This window comes from Pristiophorus japonicus, chromosome 27 (assembly GCF_044704955.1).
Source record: "Pristiophorus japonicus isolate sPriJap1 chromosome 27, sPriJap1.hap1, whole genome shotgun sequence".
Classification (NCBI taxonomy): domain Eukaryota; kingdom Metazoa; phylum Chordata; class Chondrichthyes; family Pristiophoridae; genus Pristiophorus; species Pristiophorus japonicus.
Window position 1 is genome coordinate 7948193 of NC_092003.1, and position 22446 is coordinate 7970638.

General features: G+C 54.6%; 1 protein-coding gene across 1 annotated transcript; it reads right to left on the bottom strand.

Annotated features, from left to right (window-relative positions):
- Positions 1-267: 267 nt before the first annotated feature.
- Positions 268-22228, bottom strand: fosl1a (FOS like 1, AP-1 transcription factor subunit a). Its single transcript, XM_070868221.1, has 4 exons — positions 22051-22228; positions 15161-15412; positions 4293-4400; positions 268-2381 (listed from the first exon to the last, which is right to left on the bottom strand). Exons 1-4 carry the CDS (start codon positions 22114-22116, stop codon positions 1890-1892), a joined length of 918 nt encoding a protein of 305 aa, XP_070724322.1. The 5' UTR covers positions 22117-22228; the 3' UTR covers positions 268-1889.
- Positions 22229-22446: the final 218 nt, after the last annotated feature.

Consider the following 22446-nt stretch of genomic DNA (forward strand, 5'->3'; position numbering starts at 1 on the left):
ACAGATACCTGGATCAGTTTCCTGGGACAGATACCTGGGCAAATACCTCAGACAGATACCTGGATCAGTTTCCTGGGACAGATACCTGGGCAAATACCTCAGACAGATACCTGGGCATGAGCCTCAGCTCAGAGGCTGAGACCACAGAGATGGAGCATCGGATCTGTTGCCCTCTCACTATGAAACAGACCGTCAGTTCACCAGAAACAGAAACCGAGACGGCAGGAAAGAGAAAGTGAAAGAGACACAAAGGGGGACCTTTGGCCAAGATGCCTTTAATTTTTTGGTTTTTTTTTTACAAATAGACACAGTTTCAGGACTTATCTGACACCCAGCGTGCAAAAAAATAAATTATATAAAAATAATTTGGATCTCTCATTAAATAAATAGAACATCTGAAAGGCTGGCTCGGGGGTGTTGGGTTGGGGGGGGGTGTGGTGGGGGTGTTGTTGGTTGTCCGGAAACTGCCCCGGATTCTTGCGCACGTCACCAGTGGGGATAATGTCAGTTCCAGGACACCCCAGCGGGGCAAGGTCAGGGAGCGACAACATGGGCTGTAGATCAAACTCAGCCCCCAACGCTCCGACAGTCGCTCCTGGGGGAAGGGGTGACGTGTTCACGAAACCTCCCCCCCCCCCCAATACCGCCCTTGCGTTGGTCACTCGCTCGCCAATTCCGTCGCTTGACCCTGCTCTCTCCGGCCCCTCCCGGAAACAACAGCCAATCCAACGCTCCCCCCTTCCGCCTTCTCCGATACTTCCACAACTCGAGAGCGTGTTGAAAATGCAATGCGTCGCTTTTATTCCCCCCCCCCCCCCCAATGCTCCCCTATGATTTCTCTCTCTCCGGGGGAGGTGTGTGTGTTTACCGAGCCAGCAATGTGTCCCCTTCAGTGGGAAACGCAGCCATTCTACCCCTCGAGCCTGTTCCACCGGGGACGCTAAGAAGGCGATGGGCCCACCACAATCCTTGTGTCAAGCCGTGGCTCAAGTGGGCAGCACTCTCGCCTCCGAGTCAGAAGGTTGTGGGTTCAAGTCCCACTCCAGGGACCCGGGCACATAAATCCATGCCAGCTCTCCCAGTGCAGTACTGAGGGAGTGCCGCACTGTCGGAGGGGCAGTGTTGAAGGAGCGCCGTACTGCGCTGTCGGAGGGGCGGTACTGAGGGAGTGCCGCACTGCCGGAGGGGCAGTGTTGAGGGGGCGCTGTACTGCGCTGTCGGAGGGGTGGTACGGTCGGAGGGGCGGTACTGAGGGAGTGTCAGAGGGGCAGTACTGAGGGAGCGCCGCACTGTCGGAGGGGCAGTACTGAGGGAGCGCCGCACTGTCGGAGGGGCAGTGCTGAGGGAGCGCCGCACTGTCGGAGGGGCAGTACTGAGGGAGCGTCGCACTGTCGGAGGGGCAGTACTGAGGGAGCGCCGCACTGTCGGAGGGGCAATACTGAGGGAGCGCCGTGCTGAGGGAGCGCCGCACTGTCGGGGGGCAGTACTGAGGGTGCGCCGCACTGTCGGAGGGGCAGTGCTGAGGGAGCGTCGCACTGTCGGAGGTGCCGTTTTTCGGAGGAGACGTTAAACCGAGGCCCTGTCTGCTTCCGCAGCTGGACGTAAAAGATCCCACGACCGCTATTTGGTAGAAGAGCAGGGGAGTTATCTCAATATTTATCCCTCAACGAACATCTCTAAAACAGATGATCTGGGTCCTTATCACCTTGCTGTTTGTGGGAGCTTGCTGTGCGCAAATTGGCTGCCGCGTTTCCCATATTACAACAGTGACTGCACTTCGAAAGTGCTTCATTGGCTGTAAAGCGCTTTGGGACGTCCGGTGGTCGTGAAAGGCGCTATATAAATGCAAGTCTTCCTTTTCTCTCTCGGGCGGGAGTAGGGCTCGAGGCCTACAGGCTGACCAGGGTGGGGGAGTTCAGCGAGTCCGACGATTGGTCGCCGCTGCTGCTGCTACGGCGATGGGCGGCCGCACAGGGCTCGGGCGGCGAGAAGATGGCCATGCCCGAGGCGGAGGGCCCGGAGGAAGGTTCCGGCAGCTCGTAGGCCGCCAGGCTAGGGTAGGTGAAGGCCAGGCTGGCGGTGAAGGGGGTGACAGAGGGGGTGCGGGGCAGTGTCGGCGTGTGCAGGGCCCCAGATTCCAGTTCGGGCACTGGACTGATGGAGACCTTCGGCGGCCTGGGCTTGAAGGAGGCTGAGGAGGCCTTAGGCTTCGTCGCCCGGCAACCAGTCGTCCCCGACGACGAGGGCTCACGATGGTCGTCGGCCATCTTGCAAATGGGCTGGTGTGCCTCCAGCACAAACTCCAACTTCTCCTTTTCCTTCTGTAACTCCGCAATCTCCTTCTGGAGCCCCGACTTCTCGTCCTCCAGTTGGTCGGTCTCCTAGGTGATGTCAAACAGCACGGGGTTAGATACAGAGTAAAGCTCCCTCTACACTGTCCCATCAAACACTCCCAGGGCAGGTACAGGGGGTTAGATACAGAGTAAAGCTCCCTCTACACTGTCCCATCAAACACTCCCAGGGCAGGTACAGGGGGTTAGATACAGAGTAAAGCTCCCTCTACACTGTCCCATCAAACACTCCCAGGGCAGGTACAGCACGTTAAATACAGAGTAAAGCTCCCTCTACACTGTCCCATCAAACACTCCCAGGGCAGGTACAGCACGGGGTTAGATACAGAGTAAAGCTCCCTCTACACTGTCCCATCAAACACTCCCAGGGAAGGTACAGCATGGGGTTAGATACAGAGTAAAACTTCCTCTCCACTGTCCCATCAAACACTCCCAGGGCAGGTACAGGGGGTTAGATACAGAGTAAAGCTCCCTCTACACTGTCCCATCAAACACTCCCAGGGCAGGTACAGCATGGGGTTAGATACAGAGTAAAGCTCCCTCTACACTGTCCCATCAAACACTCCCAGGACAGGTACAGCACGGGGTTAGATACAGAGTAAAGCTCCCTCTACACTGTCCCATCAAACACTCCCAGGGCAGGTACTACACGGGGTTAGATACAGAGTAAAGCTCCCTCTACACTGTCCCATCAAACACTCCCAGGGCAGGTACTGCACGGGGTTAGATACAGAGTAAAGCTCCCTCTACACTGTCCCATTTGTAATGTATTTGCTTCATGGGTTCTTTGCTTAAGAATTCACAGCAACTCATTGTAAGAACTAGTCGGTGTATTAGCTAAAGGTTTAACAATCATGCTACACATTACCGGTTCATCCACCAGGCTCACAACTGCATACCTCATCCCCCGAACCCAACTGGCCGGGGTTTTATTGAGTCTTGTGAACATCACGTGACTGGCTAAGCCAATCACAACTCAACAGCTCCACATACGTGTGAGCAACTTCACTGGGGCACACCTTACACCATCAAACGCTCCCGGGGCGGGACTGTCCTTGTCCGCTAGACAGGCTATGTGAGTGGGCAAAAATTTGGCAGATGGAGTATAATGTCGCAACGTGTGAGGTCATGCGCCTTGGCAGAAAAAAACCTCAAAGAGCAAGTTATTATTTAAATGGAGAAAGATTGCAAAGTGCCGCAGTACAGCGGGACCTGGGGGTACTTGTGCATGAAACACAAAAGGATAGTATGCAGGTACAGCAAGTGATCAGGAAGGCCAATGGTATCTTGGCCTTTATTGCAAAGGGGATGGAGTATAAAAGCAGGGAAGTCTTGCTACAGTTATACAGGGTATTGGTGAGGCCACACCTGGAGTACTGCGTGCAGTTTTGGTTTCCATATTTACGAAAGGATATACTTGCTTTGGAGGCAGTTCAGAGAAGGTTCACTCGGTTGATTGCGGGGATGAGGGGGGTTGACTTATGAGGAAAGGTTGAGGAGGTTGGGCCTCTACTCATTGGAATTCAGAAGAATGAGAGGTGATCTTATCGAAACGTATAAGATTATGAGGGGGCTTGACAAGGTGGATGCAGAGAAGATGTTTCCACTGATGGGGGAGACTAGAACTAGGGGGCATGATATTAGAATAAGGGGCCTCCCATTTAAAACTGAGATGAGGAGAAATTTCTTCTCTCAGAGGGTTGTAAATCTGTGGAATTCTCTGCCTCAGAGAGCTGTGGAGGCCGGGACATTGAATACATTTAAGACAGAGATAGACAGTTTCTTAGCCGATAAGGGGAGCGGGCGGGGAAGTGGAGCTGAGTCCATGATCGGATCGGCCATGATGGTATTGAGTGGCGGAGCAGGCTCGAGGGGCCGAATGGCCGACTCCTGCTCCTAGTTCTTAATGTTCTTAGATGTGGCCAACACGCTGACACTCACCGCTTGCAGCCAATCGGTGAGCTCCCTCCGCCTGTTGCGGCATTTGGCCGCTGCCACTTTGTTCCTCTCTCGACGGAGTCGTTTCCTCTCCTCCTCCTCGGGCGACAGCTGCGAACAGTGTAAAGCATGAGTCTAACGTGACACAAAGTCGTTCCGGCCCACCCTTCCAGCGCCAGAGGCCAGCCCTGTCTCACTGGGTCACCTTGTCTCACTCGCTCGCTCCCGAGCCAGCAGTATCTGAGTTCTGAAGCTTTCTTACTGTACGCCCCCATTTATAAAGCCAAGGACCTTGCTCACCTCTTCAACAACCTTCTCAACCTGCCCTGCCACCTTCAACGATTTGTGCACACACACCCCACACCCCCTCCACACCCAGGTCTCTCTGTTCCTGTACCCGGCCTTTCTGTCACCAGGCTCACGGCCTACAGGGCTGTAGTGATACCCGCCCTCCCGTATGGCTCAGAGACGTGGACCATGTACAGCAGACACCTCAAGCCGCTGGAGAAATACCACCAACGATGTCTCCGCAAGATCCCGCAAATCCCCCGGGAGGACAGACGCACCAACGTTAGCGTCCTCGACCAGGCCAACATCCCCAGCATCGAAGCACTGACCTACACTCGACCAGCTCCGCTGGGCAGGGCCACATTGTCCGCATGTCCCCCAGACACGAGACTCCCCAAAGCAAGCGCTCTACTCGGAACTCCTTCACGGCAAGCGAGCCAAAGGTGGGCAGAGGAAACGTTACAAGGGACCACCCTCAAAGCCTCCCTGATAAAGTGCAACATCCCCACCAACACCTGGGAGTCCCTGGGCCAAAGACCAGTCCGCCCTAAGTGGAGGAAGTGCATCCGGGAGGGCGCTGAGCACCTCGAGTCTCTTCGCCGAGAGCGTGCAGAGACCAAGCGCAGGCAGCGGAAGGAGCGTGCGGCAAACCTGTCCCACCCTCCCCTTCCCTCAACCACTGTCTGTCCCACCTGTGACAGGGACTGTGGTTCTCGTATTGGACTGTTCAGCCACCTAAGGACTCACTTTAAGAGTGGAAGCAAGTCTTCCTCGATTCCGAGGGACTATCTATGATGATGACACCCCTTTCCCCTCATTGGGGAATCTAGAACTAGGCGACAAAGTTTCAGAATAAGGGGCCGCCCATTTAAAACGGTGATGAGAAGAAATTTCTTCTCTCTGAGGGTTGTAAATCTGTGGAATTCTCTGCCCCAGAGAGCTGTGGAGGCTGGGACATTGAATATATTTAAGGCGGAGATAGACAGATTTTTGAGCGATAAGGAAGTGAAGGGTTATGGGGAACGGGCGGGGAAGTGGAGCTGAGTCCATGATCGGATCAGCCGTGATTGTATTGAATGGCGGAGCAAGCTCGAAGGGCCGAATGGCCGACTCCTGCTCCTATGTTCTTTAAAATTAATTCATATCGCCCCTCCTTGTTCCTCCAACCAGAATAAATCACTTCACACTCCTCTGCGTTAAATTTCATCCGTCGTGTGTCTGATGTTCCCCCGCCTCAGGGAAGTCCTGCACAGGCTGAACAGTTCATCAGTCGGTGTCCTGTTACAACACTCCAGTCTGTGCTGAAGGAGCGCCGCACTGTCGGAGGGGCAGTACTGAGGGAGCGCCGCACTGTCGGAGGGGCAGTGCTGAGGGAGCGCCGCACTGTCGGAGGGGCAGTACTGAGGGAGTGCCGCACTGTTGGAGGGGCAGTACTGAGGGAGCGCCGCACTGTCGGAGGGGCAGTACTGAGGGAGCGCCGTACTGTCGGAGGGGCAGTACTGAGGGAGCGCCGCACTGTCGGAGGGGCAGTACTGAGGGAACGCCGCACTGTCGGAGGGGCAGTACTGAGGGAACGCCGCACTGTCGGAGGGGCAGTACTGAGGGAGTGGCGCACTGTTGGAGGGGCAGTACTGAGGGAGCGCCGTACTGTCGGAGGGGCAGTACTGAGGGAGCGCTGCAGTGTTGGAGGGGCAGTACTGAGGGAGCGCCGCACTGTCGGAGGAGCAGTACTGAGGGAGCGCCGTACTGCGCTGTCGGAGGGGCAGTACTGAGGGAGCCCCGCACTGTCAGAGGGGCAATACTGAGGGAGCACCGCACTGTCGGAGGGGCAGTACTGAGGGAGCGCTGCACTGTCGGAGGAGCAGTATTGAGGGAGCGCTACAGTGTAGGAAGGGCAGTACTGAGGGAGCGCCATACTGTCGGAGGGGCAGTACTGAGGGAGCGCTGCAGTGTTGGAGGGGCAGTACTGAGGGAGCGCCGCACTGTCGGAGGAGCAGTACTGAGGGAGCACCGCACTGTCGGAGGAGCAGTACTGAGGGAGCACCGCACTGTCGGAGGAGCAGTACTGAGGGAGCACCGCACTGTCGGAGGAGCAGTACTGAGGGAGCACCGTACTGAGCTGTCGGAGGGGCAGTGCTGAGGGAGCGCCGCACTGTCGTAGGTGCAGTACCCAGCCTCCCTCGAGTTCCACCTACCTCCAGGACCCAGGGAGGTGAGTGGGAGTTCCTTGAAGAGCAAAGTGTGGGCAGGAAACGCAGTGCGGTGTCACGCACAGATCGGAATGCAGCTCCGATGACTCGCCCCTCCGACCCCAACTGCTGCACGCTGTCGGCCGGTAGCTGACTCACACTCTCACCGTCTCAACCACAGACTCCCGCCCTTACTCACTCTCATTTCCCCCCTGGTGCTTTCTCCCGCCTTTCTGGCAATAACCAGCTCCAGATTGTGTGTGTGACTCAGCTCCCGCTCCCGACTCAGTCTCAGCCTCCTCCGTCCCCTCCCGCAACACAGGACTGACGGGGAGCAGTTTAAAACAAGACAGACTTGCATTTATATAGCGCCCTTCACGACCACCGGACGTCCCAAAGCGCTTTACAGCCAATGAAGTACTTTTTAAAATGTAGTCACTGTTGTAACGTGGGAAACGCATCAATATTGCGCACAGCAAGCTCCCACACACAGCAATGTGATAATGACCGGATCATCTGTTTTAGTGATGTTGGTTGAGGGATAAATATTGGCCCCAGGACACCGGGGAGAACTCCCCCTGCTCTTCTTCCAATAGTGGCCATGGGACCTTTTACATCCACCTGAGAGGGCAGACGGGGCTTCGGTTTAACATCTCATCCGAAAGACGGCACCTCCGACAGTGCGGCACTCCCTCTGTAGCGCCCCTCCGACAGTGCGGTGCTCCCTTAGTACCGCCCCTCCGACAGTGCAGCGCTCCCTCAGTACCGCCCCTCCGACAGTGCGGCACTCCCTCAGTACTGCCCCTCCGACAGTGCGGCACTCCCTCAGTACTGCCCCTCCGACAGTGCGGCACTCCCTCAGTACCACCCCTCCGACAGTGCGGCACTCCCTCAGTACCGCTCCTCCGACAGTGCGGCACTCCCTCAGTACCGCCCCTCCGACAGTGCGGCGCTCCCTCAGTACTGCCCCTCTGACAGTGCGGCGCTCCCTCAGTACAGCCCCTCCGACAGTGCGGCGCTCCCTCAGTACTGCCCCTCCGACAGTGCGGCGCTCCCTCAGTACTGCACTGGGAGTGTCAGCCTGGATTTATGTGCTCAAGTCTCTGGAGTGGGGTTCGAACCCACAACCTTCTGACTCAGAGGCGAGAGACAGAGTGACCCACTGATCACTCCAAATGTATCGTTTCCGGTGCTCATAGGAACAGGAGGAGGCCATTCAGCCCCTCGAGCCAGGTCCACCATTCGATGAGATTGTGACTGATCTGTGACCTAACTCCATCTCCCCACCTTTGGCCCATGTCCCTAAATATCTTGGGTTGACAGAAAGCTATCAATCTCCGATTTACAATTAACAATTGACCCAGCATCGATTGCCGTTTGTGGAAGAGAGTTCCAAACCTCTCCCACCCTCTGTGTGTAGAAATGTTTCCCAACTCCACTCCTGAAAGGTCTGGCTCTAATCTATACACTATGCCCCCTAGTCCTAGACTCCCCAACCTGTGGATATAGTCTCTCTCTATCTCCCCTGTCTGTTCCCCTCAATATCCGGAAAACTACGATCAAATCGCCCAATTAACCGTCTAAAGTCCAGGGAACTCAACCTCAGTTTCAAGCCTATTTGCATATTTTAAATGTACTGAACTCTTGCGGGGATTGGAAGGGATGTGTTTGCTCTGTAGGCTGGGGGGAGGGGGTGTGGTTGTGTCAGGAGAGGGGCGAGCGAGGGAAGGAAGGGGAGGGTCCTGTCAGGAGAGGGGCGAGCGAGGGAGGGGGGGAGGGTGAGGGTCCTGTCAGGGGAGGGGCGAGTGAGGAGGGTTGGGTGAGGGTCCAGTTAGGAGAGGGGCGAGCGAGGAGGGTTGGGTGAGGGTCCAGTTAGGAGAGGGGCGAGTTTAGGGGGGGGGGGGTCCTATTCAGGGGCGGGGTGAGCGAGGGAGAGGGTGAGGGTCCTGTCAGGAGAGGGGCGAGCGAGGAGGGTTGGGTGAGGGTCCAGTTAGGAGAGGGGCGAGCGAGGGAAGGAAGGGGAGGGTCCTGTCAGGAGAGGGGTGAGCGAGGGAGGGGGGGAGGGTGAGGGTCCTGTCAGGGGAGGGGCGAGTGAGGAGGGTTGGGTGAGGGTCCAGTTAGGAGAGGGGCGAGCGAGGAGGGTTGGGTGAGGGTCCAGTTAGGAGAGGGGCGAGTTTAGCGGGGGGGGGTCCTATTCAGGGGCGGGGTGAGCGAGGGAGAGGGTGAGGGTCCTGTCAGGAGAGGGGTGAGCGAGGGAGAGGGTGAGGGTGAGGGTCCTATCAGAAGAAACATAGAAACATAGAAAATAGGTGCAGGAGTAGGCCATTCGGCCCATCGAGCCTGCTCCACCATTCGATAAGATCATGGCTGATCATTCAACTTCAGTACCCCTTTCCTGCTGCAGCGAGCCAAGGGGTCGAGACCCACTACTCTCGCTGTCGGACGTGTCCCCTGCCCCCCCCCCCTCTCTCTGCTCTCGGCGGAGACAGAGGTGTCACAACGCCCGCCCCTTACGCAGATGGTACAGTCGCTGTGAGTCAGGCCCCTGGCTCCGTGAGTCAAGGGAAGAGGCCCAATGGGCGGGCTGCGATCGTGCAGAGTGGGAGTCCGATGCAAGTCGCTGCCTGTGTCACCCGACTGGCTCTGAGTGTGTGCCTCCGGGCTGTGGGTGGCGACAAGCCTGACATTTATAAAGATTTGCATCTCGACAGCGCTTTTCTCGGTCCCCGCATGTCCCAAGGCACGTCGCGGCCAATCTAAGCTCCTTTCGACGTGTGCTCACTGTTGTTAATGTGGGAAACGCAGCCAACTTGCGCACAGCAAGCTCCCACACACAGCAATGTGATAATGACCCAGATCATCGGTTTTAGTGATGTTGGTTGAGGGAAAAATATTGGCCCCAGGACACCGGGGAGAACTCCCCTGCTCTTCTTCCAATAGTGGGCGTGGGATCTTTTACATCCAGCCGAGAGGCCAGACGGGGCCTCGGTTTAACGTCTCATCCGACAGTGCGGGGCTCCCTCAGTACTGCCCCTCCGACAGTGCGGGGCTCCCTCAGTACCGCCCCTCCGACAGTGCGGCGTTCCCTCAGTACCGCCCCTCCGACAGTGCGGGGCTCCCTCAGTACTGCCCCTCCGACAGTGCGGGGCTCCCTCAGTAACACCCCTCCGACAGTGCGGGGCTCCCTCAGTACCGCCCCTCCGACAGTGCGGGGCTCCCTCAGTACCGCCCCTCTGACAGTGCGGGGCTCCCTCAGTACTGCCCCTCCGACAGTGCGGGGCTCCCTCAGTACCGCCCCTCCGACAGTGCGGCGCTCCCTCAGTACCGGCCCTCCGACAGTGCGGGGCTCCCTCAGTACTGCCCCTCCGACAGTGCGGGGCTCCCTCAGTACCGCCCCTCTGACAGTGCGGCGCTTCCTCAGTACTGCCCCTCCGACAGTGCGGCGCTCCCTCAGTACCGCCCCTCCGACAGTGCGGGGCTCCCTCAGTACCGCCCCTCCGACAGTGCGGCGCTCCCTCAGTACTGGCCCTCCGACAGTGCAGCGCTCCCTCAGTACTGCCCCTCTGACAGCGCAGTGCGGCGCTCCCTCAGCACTGCCCCTCCGACAGCACAGCACGGCGCTCCCTCAGCACTGCCCCTCCGACAGCGCAGTCCAGCGCTCCCTCAGCACTGCACTGGGAGTGTCAGCCTGGATTTATGTGCTCAAGTCCCTGGAGTGGGGCTCGAACCCACAACCTCCTGACCCAGAGGTGAGGGTGCTGCTCACTGAGCCACGGCCGACACTGAAACTGGAATTCAGCAGTGTGAGGCTGCACTATCTCACCCTGAGGGCGTCTCTCAGACGCACACGCAGAGCAAGGGACCGACACATTCGACATACAGACACGGGCAAAGTCACTGCAACCTCCCCAATGAAGGGCAGTAAAACACAGCAGTCCAATTCGTTCGAACCTGTAGTACACCACTGCAAGAGTGGTGTTCCCAACGAACTATCCATCGGGAAAGATTCAACAGGCTCGGGCCCTTTTCTCTAGTAAGGAGGAGGCTGAGGGGCGACTCAATCAAGGTCTTTAAAAATGCGAAGGCCTTTGAATGGGGTTGACTTCAAGAGGATATTCCCACTTGTGGGGGAGACCAGAACTTGGGGCCATCAATATCAGACAGTCACTGATAAACCCAATGGGGAATTCAGGAGAAACTTCTTTACCCAGAGAGGGGTGAGAATGTGGAACTCGCTACCACAGGGAGGGGTCGAGGCGAATAGTATCGATGTATTTAAGGGGAGGCCGGACAAGTATATGAGGGAGAAGGGAATAGAGGGTTATGCTGATAGATTTAGATGAGGAAAGATGGGAGGAGGCTCGAGTGGAGCCCAATGGCCTGTTTCTGGGCCGTATATCCCGTGTAATGGCTCTTTACATTAAGCTCTCTGTGCTTTAACTCCATAACTAAGTTCACTCACTTATAACCTCCAGTCAGCCGTGAGGCACCTCTATATCCACACACAGCACTCAATCATGGAAAACATTCTCCCGCTAACTCCACAGTCCCAGACCGTAACTCACTTCCGGGTATCTGTTATTCTATATATAAACCCCCCCCGAACCCCTCGATTAGATTCCAGCCTGTAACTCACCCCCAGGTATCTGTTATTCTATATATAAACCCCCCGAACCCCTCGATTAGATTCCAGCCTGTAACTCACCCCCAGGTATCTGTTATTCTATATATAAACCCCCCGAACCCCTCGATTAGATTCCAGCCTGTAACTCACTCCCGGGTATCTGTTATTCTAAATATAAACCCCCCGAACCCTTCAGTTAGATTCCAGCCTGCAACTCACTCCCGGGTATCTGTTATTCTAAATATAAACCCCCCGAACCCTTCAGTTAGATTCCAGTCTGTAACTCACCCCCAGGTATCTGTTATTCTGTATATAGTGTGTCAGTAATTACAGGTAGTTCCCGAGAGTGTGTCAGTATTTACAGGGGGACCCCGGGAATGTGTCAGTATTTACAGGGGGACCCCGGGAGTGTGTCAGTATTTACAGGGGGACCCCGGGAATGTGTCAGTATTTACAGGGGGACCCCGGGAGTGTGTCAGTATTTACAGGGGGACCCCGGGAGTGTGTCAGTATTTACAGGGGGACCCCGGGAATGTGTCAGTATTTACAGGGGGACCCCGGGAGTGTGTCAGTATTTACAGGGGGACCCCGGGAGTGTGTCAGTATTTACAGGGGGACCCCGGGAGTGTGTCAGTATTTACAGGGGGACCCCGGGAGTGTGTCAGTATTTACAGGGGGACCCCGGGAGTGTGTCAGTATTTACAGGGGGACCCTGGGAGTGTGTCAGTATTTACAGGGGGACCCCGGGAGTGTGTCAGTATTTACAGGGGGACCCCGGGAGTGTGCATATATTTACAGGGGGACCCCGGGAGTGTGTCAGTATTTACAGGGGGACCCCGGGAGTGTGCATATATTTACAGGGGGACCCCGGGAGTGTGTCAGTATTTACAGGGGGACCCCGGGAGTGTGTCAGTATTTACAGGGGGACCCCGGGAGTGTGCATATATTTACAGGGGGACCCCGGGAGTGTGTCAGTATTTACAGGGGGACCCCGGGAATGTGTCAGTATTTACAGGGGGACCCCGGGAGTGTGTCAGTATTTACAGGGGGACCCCGGGAATGTGTCAGTATTTACAGGGGGACCCCGGGAATGTGTCAGTATTTACAGGGGGACCCCGGGAGTGTGTCAGTATTTACAGGGGGACCCCGGGAGTGTGTCAGTATTTACAGGGGGACCCCGGGAGTGTGTCAGTATTTACAGGGGGACCCCGGGAGTGTGTCAGTATTTACAGGGGGACCCCGGGAGTGTGTCAGTATTTACAGGGGGACCCCGGGAGTGTGCATATATTTACAGGGGGACCCCGGGAGTGTGCATATATTTACAGGGGCTTCTTCGGCAGCACCTCCCAAACCCGCGACCTCTACCGCCTAGAAGGACAAGGGCAGCAGGCGCATGGGAACACCACCACCTCCACGTTCCCCTCCCAGTCACACACCATCCCGACTTGGAAATATATCGGCCGTTCCTTCATCGTCGCTGGGTCACAATCCTGGAACTCCCTCCCTAACAGCACTGTGGGAGCACCTTCACCACACGGACTGCAGCGGTTCAAGAAGGCGGCTCACCACCACCTTCTCAAACGATTAGGGAACGGGCGATAAACGTTGGACCTTGCCAGCGACGCTTTCAGCACAAGATTGAAGGATAGCCTCTACAACTTAAGAACATAAGAAATAGGAGCAGGAGTTGGCCATTCGGCCCCTCGAGCCTGCTCCACCATTCAATACGATCATGGCTGATCTGATCTTGGCCTCAGCTCCACTTCCCTGCCCGCTCCCTTGACTCCCTTATCGCTCAAAAATCTGTCTATCCCCACCTTAAATATATTCAATGACCCAGCCTCCACAGCTCTCTGGGGCAGAGAATTCCACAGATTTACAACCCTCTGAGAGAAGAAATTCCTCCTCATCTCAGTCTTAAATGGACGGCCCCTTATTCTGAGACTATGCCCCCTAGTTTTAGTTTCCCCCACGATGGGAAACATCCTCTCTGCATCCACCCTGTCAGAATCTGATGCATTTCGATAAGATCGCCTCTCATTCTTCTACACTCCAATGAGTACATAAGAACATAAGAACATAAGAATTAGGAACAGGAGTAGGCCATCTAGCCCCTCGAGCCTGCTCCGCCATTCAACAAGATCATGGCTGATCTGGCCGTGTTCTCAGCTCCACTTACCCGCCCGCTCCCCGTAACCCTTAATTCCCTTATTGGTTAAAAATCTATCTATCTGTGATTTGAATACATTCAATGAGCTAGCCTCAACTGCTTCCCTGGGCAGAGAATTCCACAGATTCACAACCCTCTGGGAGAAGAAATTCCTTCTCAACTCAGTTTTAAATTGGCTCCTCCGTATTTTGAGGCTGTGCCCCCTAGTTCTAGTCTCCCCGACCAGTGGAAACAACCTCTCTGCCTCTATCTTGTCTATCCCTTTCATGATTTTAAATCTTTCTATAAGATCACCCCTCATCCTTCTGAACTCTAATGAGTAAAGGCCCAATCTACTCAATCTATCATCATAAGGTAACCCCCTCATCTCCGGAATCAGCCGAGTGAATCGTCTCTGTACCCCCTCCAAAGCTAGAATATCCTTCCTTAAGTAAGGTGACCAAAACTGCACGCAGTACTCCAGGTGTGGCCTCACCAATACCCTGTACAGTTGCAGCAGGACCTCCCTGCTTTTGTACTCCATCCCTCTCGCAATGAAGGCCAACATTCCATTCGCCTTCCTGATTACCTGCTGCACCTGCAAACTAACCTTTTGGGATTCATGCACAAGGACCCCCAGGTCCCTCTGCACCGCAGCATGTTGTAATTTCTCCCCATTCAAATAATATTCCCTTTTACTGTTTTTTTTCCCAAGGTGGATGACCTCACACTTTCCGACATTGTATTCCATCTGCCAAACCTTAGCCCATTCGCTTAACCTATCTAAATCTCCTTGCAGCCTCTCTGTGTCCTCTACACAACCCGCTTTCCCACTAATCTTAGTGTCATCTGCAAATTTTGTTACACTACACTCGGTCCCCTCTTCCAGGTCATCTATGTATATTGTAAACAGTTGTGGTCCCAGCACCGATCCCTTTGGCACACCACTAACCACCGATTTCCAACCTGAAAAGGACCCATTTATCCCGACTCTCTGCTTTCTGTTCGCCAGCCAATTCTCGATCCATGCTAATACATTTCCTCTGACTCCGCGTACCTCTATCTTCTGCAGTAACCTTTTGTGTGGCACCTTATCGAATGCCTTTTGAAAATCTAAATACACCACATCCATCGGTACACCTCTATCCACCATGCTCGTTATATCCTCAAAGAATTCCAGTAAATTAGTTGAACATGATTTCCCCTTCATGAATCCATGTTGCGTCTGCTTGATTGCACTATTCCTATCTAGATGCCCCGCTATTTCTTCCTTAATGATAGCTTCAAGCATTTTCCCCACTACAGATGTTAAACTAACCGGCCTATAGTTACCTGCCTTTTGTCTGCCGTCTTTTTTTAAACAGAGGCGTTACATTAGCTGCTCTCCAATCCGATGGTACCCCCAGACCCCGCCTGCAGAGGCCCAACCTGCTCAACCTTTCCTCATAAGACCACCCCCTCATCTCCGGAACCAACCGAGTGAACCTTCTCTGAACAGCCTCCAATGCGAGTATAATCCCTCCGTAAATACGGAGACCAAAACTGCGCGCAGTACTCCAGGTGGGGCCGCCCCCGTCTGACGTTTCTCCCGCCGGGTTATCGCGAATCCGCGGAAACCTACCACTTCCTCCTTCCTCCTCCTGCCTCCGAGGGCGGGCGCGGCGGTCCTGATGACCCCGGGCCTCGACAGGCCCGAGGATCCGGGCGCGTAGGCCGGGCCCAGGTGCGGGTAAGGGTAGGCCCGGGGGTAGAGGCCAGAGGCTGAGGCCGTGATCACCGTGGGCTGGACCATCCACTGAAGGTCCTGGCTGCTGGTGATGGTGGTGAGCGAGGGCACCTGGGGTCCTACCCCGCAGGGCGGCACGCCGTACTTCTGAAAGAGGCAACAACAAAGAGGTGAGCACGCCTTGTCTCGGGTCCCGTCGGCGCTGGGTGTAAAGAACGGGACACCCACCACAGAACGGGTCCTCTCTATCTCTCTCCCTGTCCTTCCCTCTCCCACAGCCCGCGAGATTTGCGGCCTTCCTCATGAGGGCAAGAGGAATTATATTCATTACACTATTCACAGCAGGCCATTCGGCCCATCGGGTCCGTGTCGGTGTTTATTCCCCACACCAGCCTCCTCCTTCCACCCCTCTCCATCGCACCCTATCACCACGTCATTAGAGCACATCATAGGCAGGCCTAAGTGAGTGGGCAAAAATTTGGCAGATGGAGTATAATGTCGCAAGGTGTGAGGTCATGCGCCTTGGCAGAAAAAAAACTCAAAGGGCAAGTTAATATTTAAATGGAGAAAGGTTGCAAAGTGCCGCAGTACAGCGGGACCTGGGGGTACTTGTGCATGAAACACAAAAGGATAGTATGCAGGTACAGCAAGTGATCAGGAAGGCCAATGGTATCTTGGCCTTTATTGCAAAGGGGGATGGAGTATAAAAGCAGGGAAGTCTTGCTACAGTTATACAGGGTATTGGTGAGGCCACACCTGGAATACTGCGTACAGTTTTGCTCTCCGTATTTACGAAAGGATACACTTGCTTTGGAGGCAGTTCAGAGAAGGTTCACTGGGTTGATTCCGGGGATGAGAGGGTTTGACTTATGAGGAAAGGTTGAGTAGGTTGGGCCTCTACTCATTGGAGTTCAGAAGAATGAGAGGTGATCTTATCGAAACGTATAAGATTATGAGGGGGCTTGACAAGGTGGATGCAGAGAGGATGTTTCCACTGATGGGGGAGACTAGAACTAGAGGGCACAATCTTAGAATAAGGGGCCGCCCATTTAAAACTGAGATGAGGAGAAATTTCTTCTCTCAGAGGGTTGTGGATCTATGGAATTCGCTGCCTCAGAGAGCTGTGGAGGCTGGGACATTGAATAAATTTAAGTCAGAAATAGACAGTTTCTTAAATGATAAGGGGATAAGGGAGCGGGCGGGGAAGTGGAGCTGAGTCCATGATCGGATCAGCCATGATCATATTAAATGGCGGAGCAGGCTCGAGGGGCCATATGGCCTACTCCTGCTCCTATTTCTTATGTTCTTATAACATGAAAAATAGGAACAGGAGTAGGCCATATGACCACCAGACGTCCCAAAGCGCTTTACAGCCAATGAAGTCCTTTTTGGAGTGTAGTCACTGATGTAATGTGGGAACTTTAGGGAGGCTTCAAGGAGCATCTTAAAAGAGGGGCGGAGGAGGTTTAGGGAGGGAGTTCCAGAGCTTGGGGGCCCAGGCGACTGAAGGCACGGCCGCCGATGGTGGAGCGATGGAAAGCGGGGGTGGGATGACCAGAATTGGAGGAGCGCAGAGATCTCGGGGGGTTGTGGGGGCTGGAGGGGGTTACAGAGATAGGGAGTGGGGGGGGGGGGGCGAGGGCCATGGAGGGATTTGAACACAAGATTGAGCATTTAAGAAACGATACGGACACCCGTTATAATAAAGCGATCTGTGCATCCAGGCAGTTGGGTTGCATCTACTGGGAGAGGGCCTTTGATATTGAAACGGGCCCAGTTCTCAAACAATACACAGAGTGTCACACAGTATAAATCTCCGTCATTATTCCATTCACACCCTCCCAGCAATGACACAGCACATCCACTCGAACGGTCAGTAAATGAAGCATCTGATTTCAGAATTCAAACAACGTGTCTGAAAACAGTGCCATTTATTTATCATCATGTCTCCTCAACTAGGCCTTGCCTTGACAACCACGTGCACTCATAAACATGACTTTTATATATTGCTTTTCCCCATCCAGGTTCCTCCCAAAGCGCTTTACAGCCAATGAAGTAATTTCTTTTTGGAAGTGCGGTCACTGTTGTAATGTGGGAAACGCGGCAGCCGATTTGTGCACAGCAGGATCCCACACACAGCAATGTGATAATGACCCAGATCATCTGTTTCAGTGGTGGCTGAGGGATAAATATTGGTCCCAGGACACCGGGGAGATCTCCCCCTGCGCTTCTTCGAATCGCGGGAGATTTTATACTCACCCGAGAGGGCAGACAGGGTCCTCGGTTTAATGTCTCATCTGAAAGACGGCACCTCCGACAGTACGGCGCTCCCTCAGCACTGCCCCTCTGAGAGTGCGGCGCTCCCTCAGCACTGCCCCTCTGACAGTGCGGCGCTCCCTCAGCACTGCCCCTCTGACAGTGCGGCGCTCCCTCAGTACTGCCCCTCCGACAGTGCGGCGCTTCCTCAGTACTGCCCCTCCGACAGTACGGCGCTCCCTCAGTACTGCCCCTCCGACAGTGCGGCGTTCCCTCAGTACTGCCCCTCCGACAGTGCGGCGCTCCCTCAGCACTGCCCCTCCGACAGTGCGGCGCTCCCTCAGTACTGCACTCCCTCAGTATTGCCCCTCCGACAGCGCAGTACGGCGCTTCCTCAGTATTGCCCCTCCGACAGTGCGGCGCTCCCTCAGTACTGCCCCTCCGACAGTGCGGCACTCCCTCAGTACTGCCCCTCCGACAGTGCGGCGCTCCCTCAGTACTGCCCCTCCGACAGTGCGGCGTTCCCTCAGTACTGCCCCTCCGACAGTGCGGCGTTCCCTCAGTACTGCCCCTCCGACAGTGCGGCGCTCCCTCAGCACTGCACTGGGAGTGTGGACCTGGAGTTTGTGCTCAAGTCCCTGGAGTGGGACTCGAATCCACAACCTTCTGACTCAGAGGCGAGAGTGCTGCTCACTGAGCCATGACCGACACATTCCCAGGATGAAAAAGACCAGAACCAATAAGGGAATTGAGAGAACGATTTGAGCTGTCTGGAATTAACACATCATTCTGTCACCATCCTCTGTCACCATTCAAGTATTCCAAGTGTTCATTGGGTGTATCTGAACCAGGCTCGACCTGCCACCGGAATAAAGGCATGAGAGTTTGATTTGGCACAATTAGTTCTGTCTGTCTCCCTCTGGCTCTGTATCGCTTCCTGTCATCCTCTCTCTCTCTCTCTCTCTCTTTCCCTTGCTGCTTCTTTCTGCTACTTTCATTTCTGTCTGTTTCCCTCTATGTCTTTCTCATTGTGTGTGTCTCAGTTACTGTACCCGACGTATACTGGAGGTGATCCAAAACTCGGCTGCCCCCGTGTCCTAACTCGCACCGAGTCCCGCTCACCCATCACCCCCTCTGCTCGCTGCCCCATGTCCTAACTCGCACCGAGTCCCGCTCACCCATCACCCCCTCTGTTCGCTGCCCCATGTCCTAACTCGCACCGAGTCCCGCTCACCCATCACCCCCTGTGCTCACTGCCCCGTGTCCTAACTCGCACCGAGTCCCGCTCACCCATCACCCCCTGTGCTCACTGCCCCCATGTCCTAACTCACACCGAGTCCCGCTCACCCATCACCCCCTGTGCTCGCTGTCCCGTGTCCTAACTCGCACCGAGTCCCGCTCACCCATCACCCCCTGTGCTCGCTGACCTACATTGGCTTCCGGTTAAACAACACCTCGATTTCAAAATACTCATCCTTGTTTTCAAATCCCTCCATGGCCCTCGCCCCCTCCCTATCTCTGTAATCTCCTCCAGCCCCACAACCCCCCGAGATCTCTGCGCTCCTCTAATGCTGACCTCCAGACCATCCCTGATTATAATCGCTCCACCATCGGTGGCCGTGCCTTCAGCTGCCTGGGCCCCAAGCTCTGCAACTCCCTCCCTAAACCTCTCTATCTCTCTCTTCTCCTTTAAGACGCTCCTTAAAACCGACCTCTTTGACCCAGCTTTTGATCACCTGCCCTAATTTCTACTTATGCAAGGCAAAGGGTCAAATTTATATCGCATAACACTCCCGTGAAGCACCTTGGGACATTTCACAACGTTAAAGGCGCTATACAAGTACACGTTGCTGATGTTGTAAGTATTAATCTCTCTGTGTGTCTATGTGTTTCTCTCTCGCTCTCTCTGTATCTCTGTCTGTCTCAGGTGGGATGCATGCACATGTGAGTATGCTCACAGGTTGGTAGAGCTGTTGAGTGGGGAGGGGCTTAGCCAGTCACATGATGTTCACAAGACTCAATAAAACCCCGGCCAGTTGGGTTCGGGGGATCCACGATGGGGCAGGTGGTTGTGAGCCCGGTGGATGAACCGGTCATGTGTAGTACGATTGTTAAACCTTTTGCTAATAAACCAACTAGTTCTAATAGCAATGTGCTGCTGTGAATTCATGAGCAAAGAGATCAGGAAACAAATACTTTACGGCAGTGAAACTGTTAATCTCTGATTGCGTTTCTCTTTCGCTCTGTATGTATTTCTGTCTGTCTCAGTTTCTGTAACTATTAATCTCCCTGTGTGTGTTTCTCTCTCTCTGTCCACCCATGAATACCTCTCGTCAGTTCTCTACCTCTTCCTCTCTCCCTTTCTCTCTTCCGTCTGCCCCTCTCGTTCTTTTCTCCGTTTCTCCCTCCCCCGTCTCAATCGCTCTTCTCTCCCCCCCCGCCCCCCTCTCTCTCTCTCTCTCTCTCTCTCTCGGTTTGTCTCTCGTTTTTGGACCCAGTCCGTCAGGTCAGAGAACTGAGCTCGCGCTGAGGCTCAGCGACCAGCACACACACACACACACACACACACACAACGAGACGCACACATGGCCAGACTCTCCCCTCTTGCTCGCACAGAGCCAACGAAATTGCAACGGAGCATCGCGGGCCTCCTTCCCAATGCAAACAATCGCAAACTATGTTCCCAGTCCCCGGGTCAACAGCTGCTGAAAGACTTGCATTTATATAGCGCTGTTCACAACCACCGGGCGTCCCAAAGCGCTTTACAGCCAATGAAGTACTTTTTGGAGTGTGCTCACTGTTGTAATGTGGGAAACGCCAATTTGCGCACAGCAAGCTCCCACACACAGCAATGTGATAATGACCCAGATCATCTGTTTTAGTGATGTTGGTTGAGGGATAAATATTGGCCCCAGGACACCGGGGAGAACTCCCCCTGCTCTTCTTCCAATAGTGGCTGTGGGATTTTTTTACATCCACCAGAGAGGGCAGACGGGGCCTCGATTTAACGTCTCATCCGAAAGACGGCACCTCCAACAGTGCGGCACTCCCTCAGCACTGCCCTTCCGACAGTGCGGCGCTCCCTCAGCACTGCCCCTCCGACAGTGCGGCGCTCCCTCAGTACCACCCCTCCGACAGTGCGGCGCTCCCTCAGCACTGCCCCTCCGACAGTGCGGCGCTCCCTCAGTACTGCACTGGGAGTGTCAGCCTGAATTTTTGTGGAGTGGGACTCGAACCACGGCCGATACTCTGGATTACAGGTCACAGGTCACAGGTACTGGATCACAGGTCACAGGTCACAGGTACCTGGATCAATGGATACAAACCTAGGATCAATGGACATAGCTCTCAGGTCAGCTCCTGTCTAAAATAATGCCAATGGGTCTATACTGTCTCTCCATGCTGTTTCTCCCAAAGTGCATCACTTCACAATTACCCTCACTAAACTGTATCTGCCATGTGTCAGCCCATTTCACCCGTCTGTCTACATTCTCCTGAAGTCTGCTACAATCCCACTCCCTATTTACTGCGTTGCCAAGTGTTCAATCGTCCACAAACTTCAAAATTGTATTCCCTCTACCCAAGTCACAGTCACTTATATGTAACTATTTGATTGACAGAGTCGTGTACCAGTCGAGTTAATAGATCATACCACCTCAGAACATTTTCTGTAAATTGTATATTTTTCCCCTGTATTTTCTTGATCATTTTTCTAACATCATCCTGGGGCCAATATTTATTCCTCAATCAGCATAATGGAGAAATATCCAGATGATCTGGGTCATTATCACACTGATGTTTGTGGGAGCTTGCTGTGCGCAAATTGGCTGCCGCGTTTCCCACATTACAACAGTGAGCATTGTCGGAGGGGCAGTACCAAGGGAGCGCCGTACTGCGCTGTCAGAGGGGCAGTACTGAGGGAGCACTGCACTGTCGGAGGGGCAGTACTGAGGGAGCGCCATACTGCGCTGTCAGAGGGGCAGTACTGAGAGAGCGCCGCACTGTCGGAGGGGCAGTACTGAGGGGGCGCCGCACTGTCAGAGGGGCAGTACTGAGGGAGCGCCACACTGTCGGAGGGGCAGTACTGAGGGAGCGTCGCACTGTCGGAGGTGCTGTCTTTCGGATGAGACGTTAAACCGATGCCCCGTCTGCCCTCTCAGGTGGACGTAAAAAATCCCACGGCCACTATTTGAAGAAGAGCAGGGGGAGTTCTCCCCGGTGTCCTGGGGCCAATATTTATCCCTCAACCAACATCACTAAAACAGATGATCCGGGTCATTATCACATCGCTGTTTGTGGGAGCTTGCTGTGCGCAAATTGGCTGGCTCCAAATAAAATTATAACAGTGACTACACTCCAAAAATGCTTCATTGGCTGTAAAGCGCTGGGGGGAGAGGGTGGGGGCGCCCTGTGGTCGTGATAGGCGCTATATAAATGCAAGTCAAAAGTTTACAGGAACAGACAGAAATCCCAGTGTAATATAACACATTGGGAGATTCTGTTCCTCAGGTGAGAGTTGAGGTGCTTACCTGTGTGTTCCTGGACCCTGGAGATCCACTATAATGTCCAGCTCCTCTGTAATTCCCTGGGTACATGCTGCCTTTGCTCCGGGAGTGCTGTGTGGCTGAGTGAATGAGTAAGTGAGCTCTCTCTCTCTCTGTGTCTCTGCCTCTCTCTGTCGCTGCCAGCTCTGGATTTGCTTTGCCCAGTAAAGCCAGCCCTTCTGGCTGACTCACAAACTTGCAGTCTCCTCCTGCCGACAGCTCATGCGACTGATACAGCCCGCCCCAGCCCCAGGGAGAGAGATGTTCACTCCAAAACAGCTTGCAGCTTACACAAACTGAATGGCAGTCAATCCAACCGTGCAATTTGCCTATTGACTGTAAAGTAGGAGACCAGCAAACCAATGTGCGCACAGCAAGCTC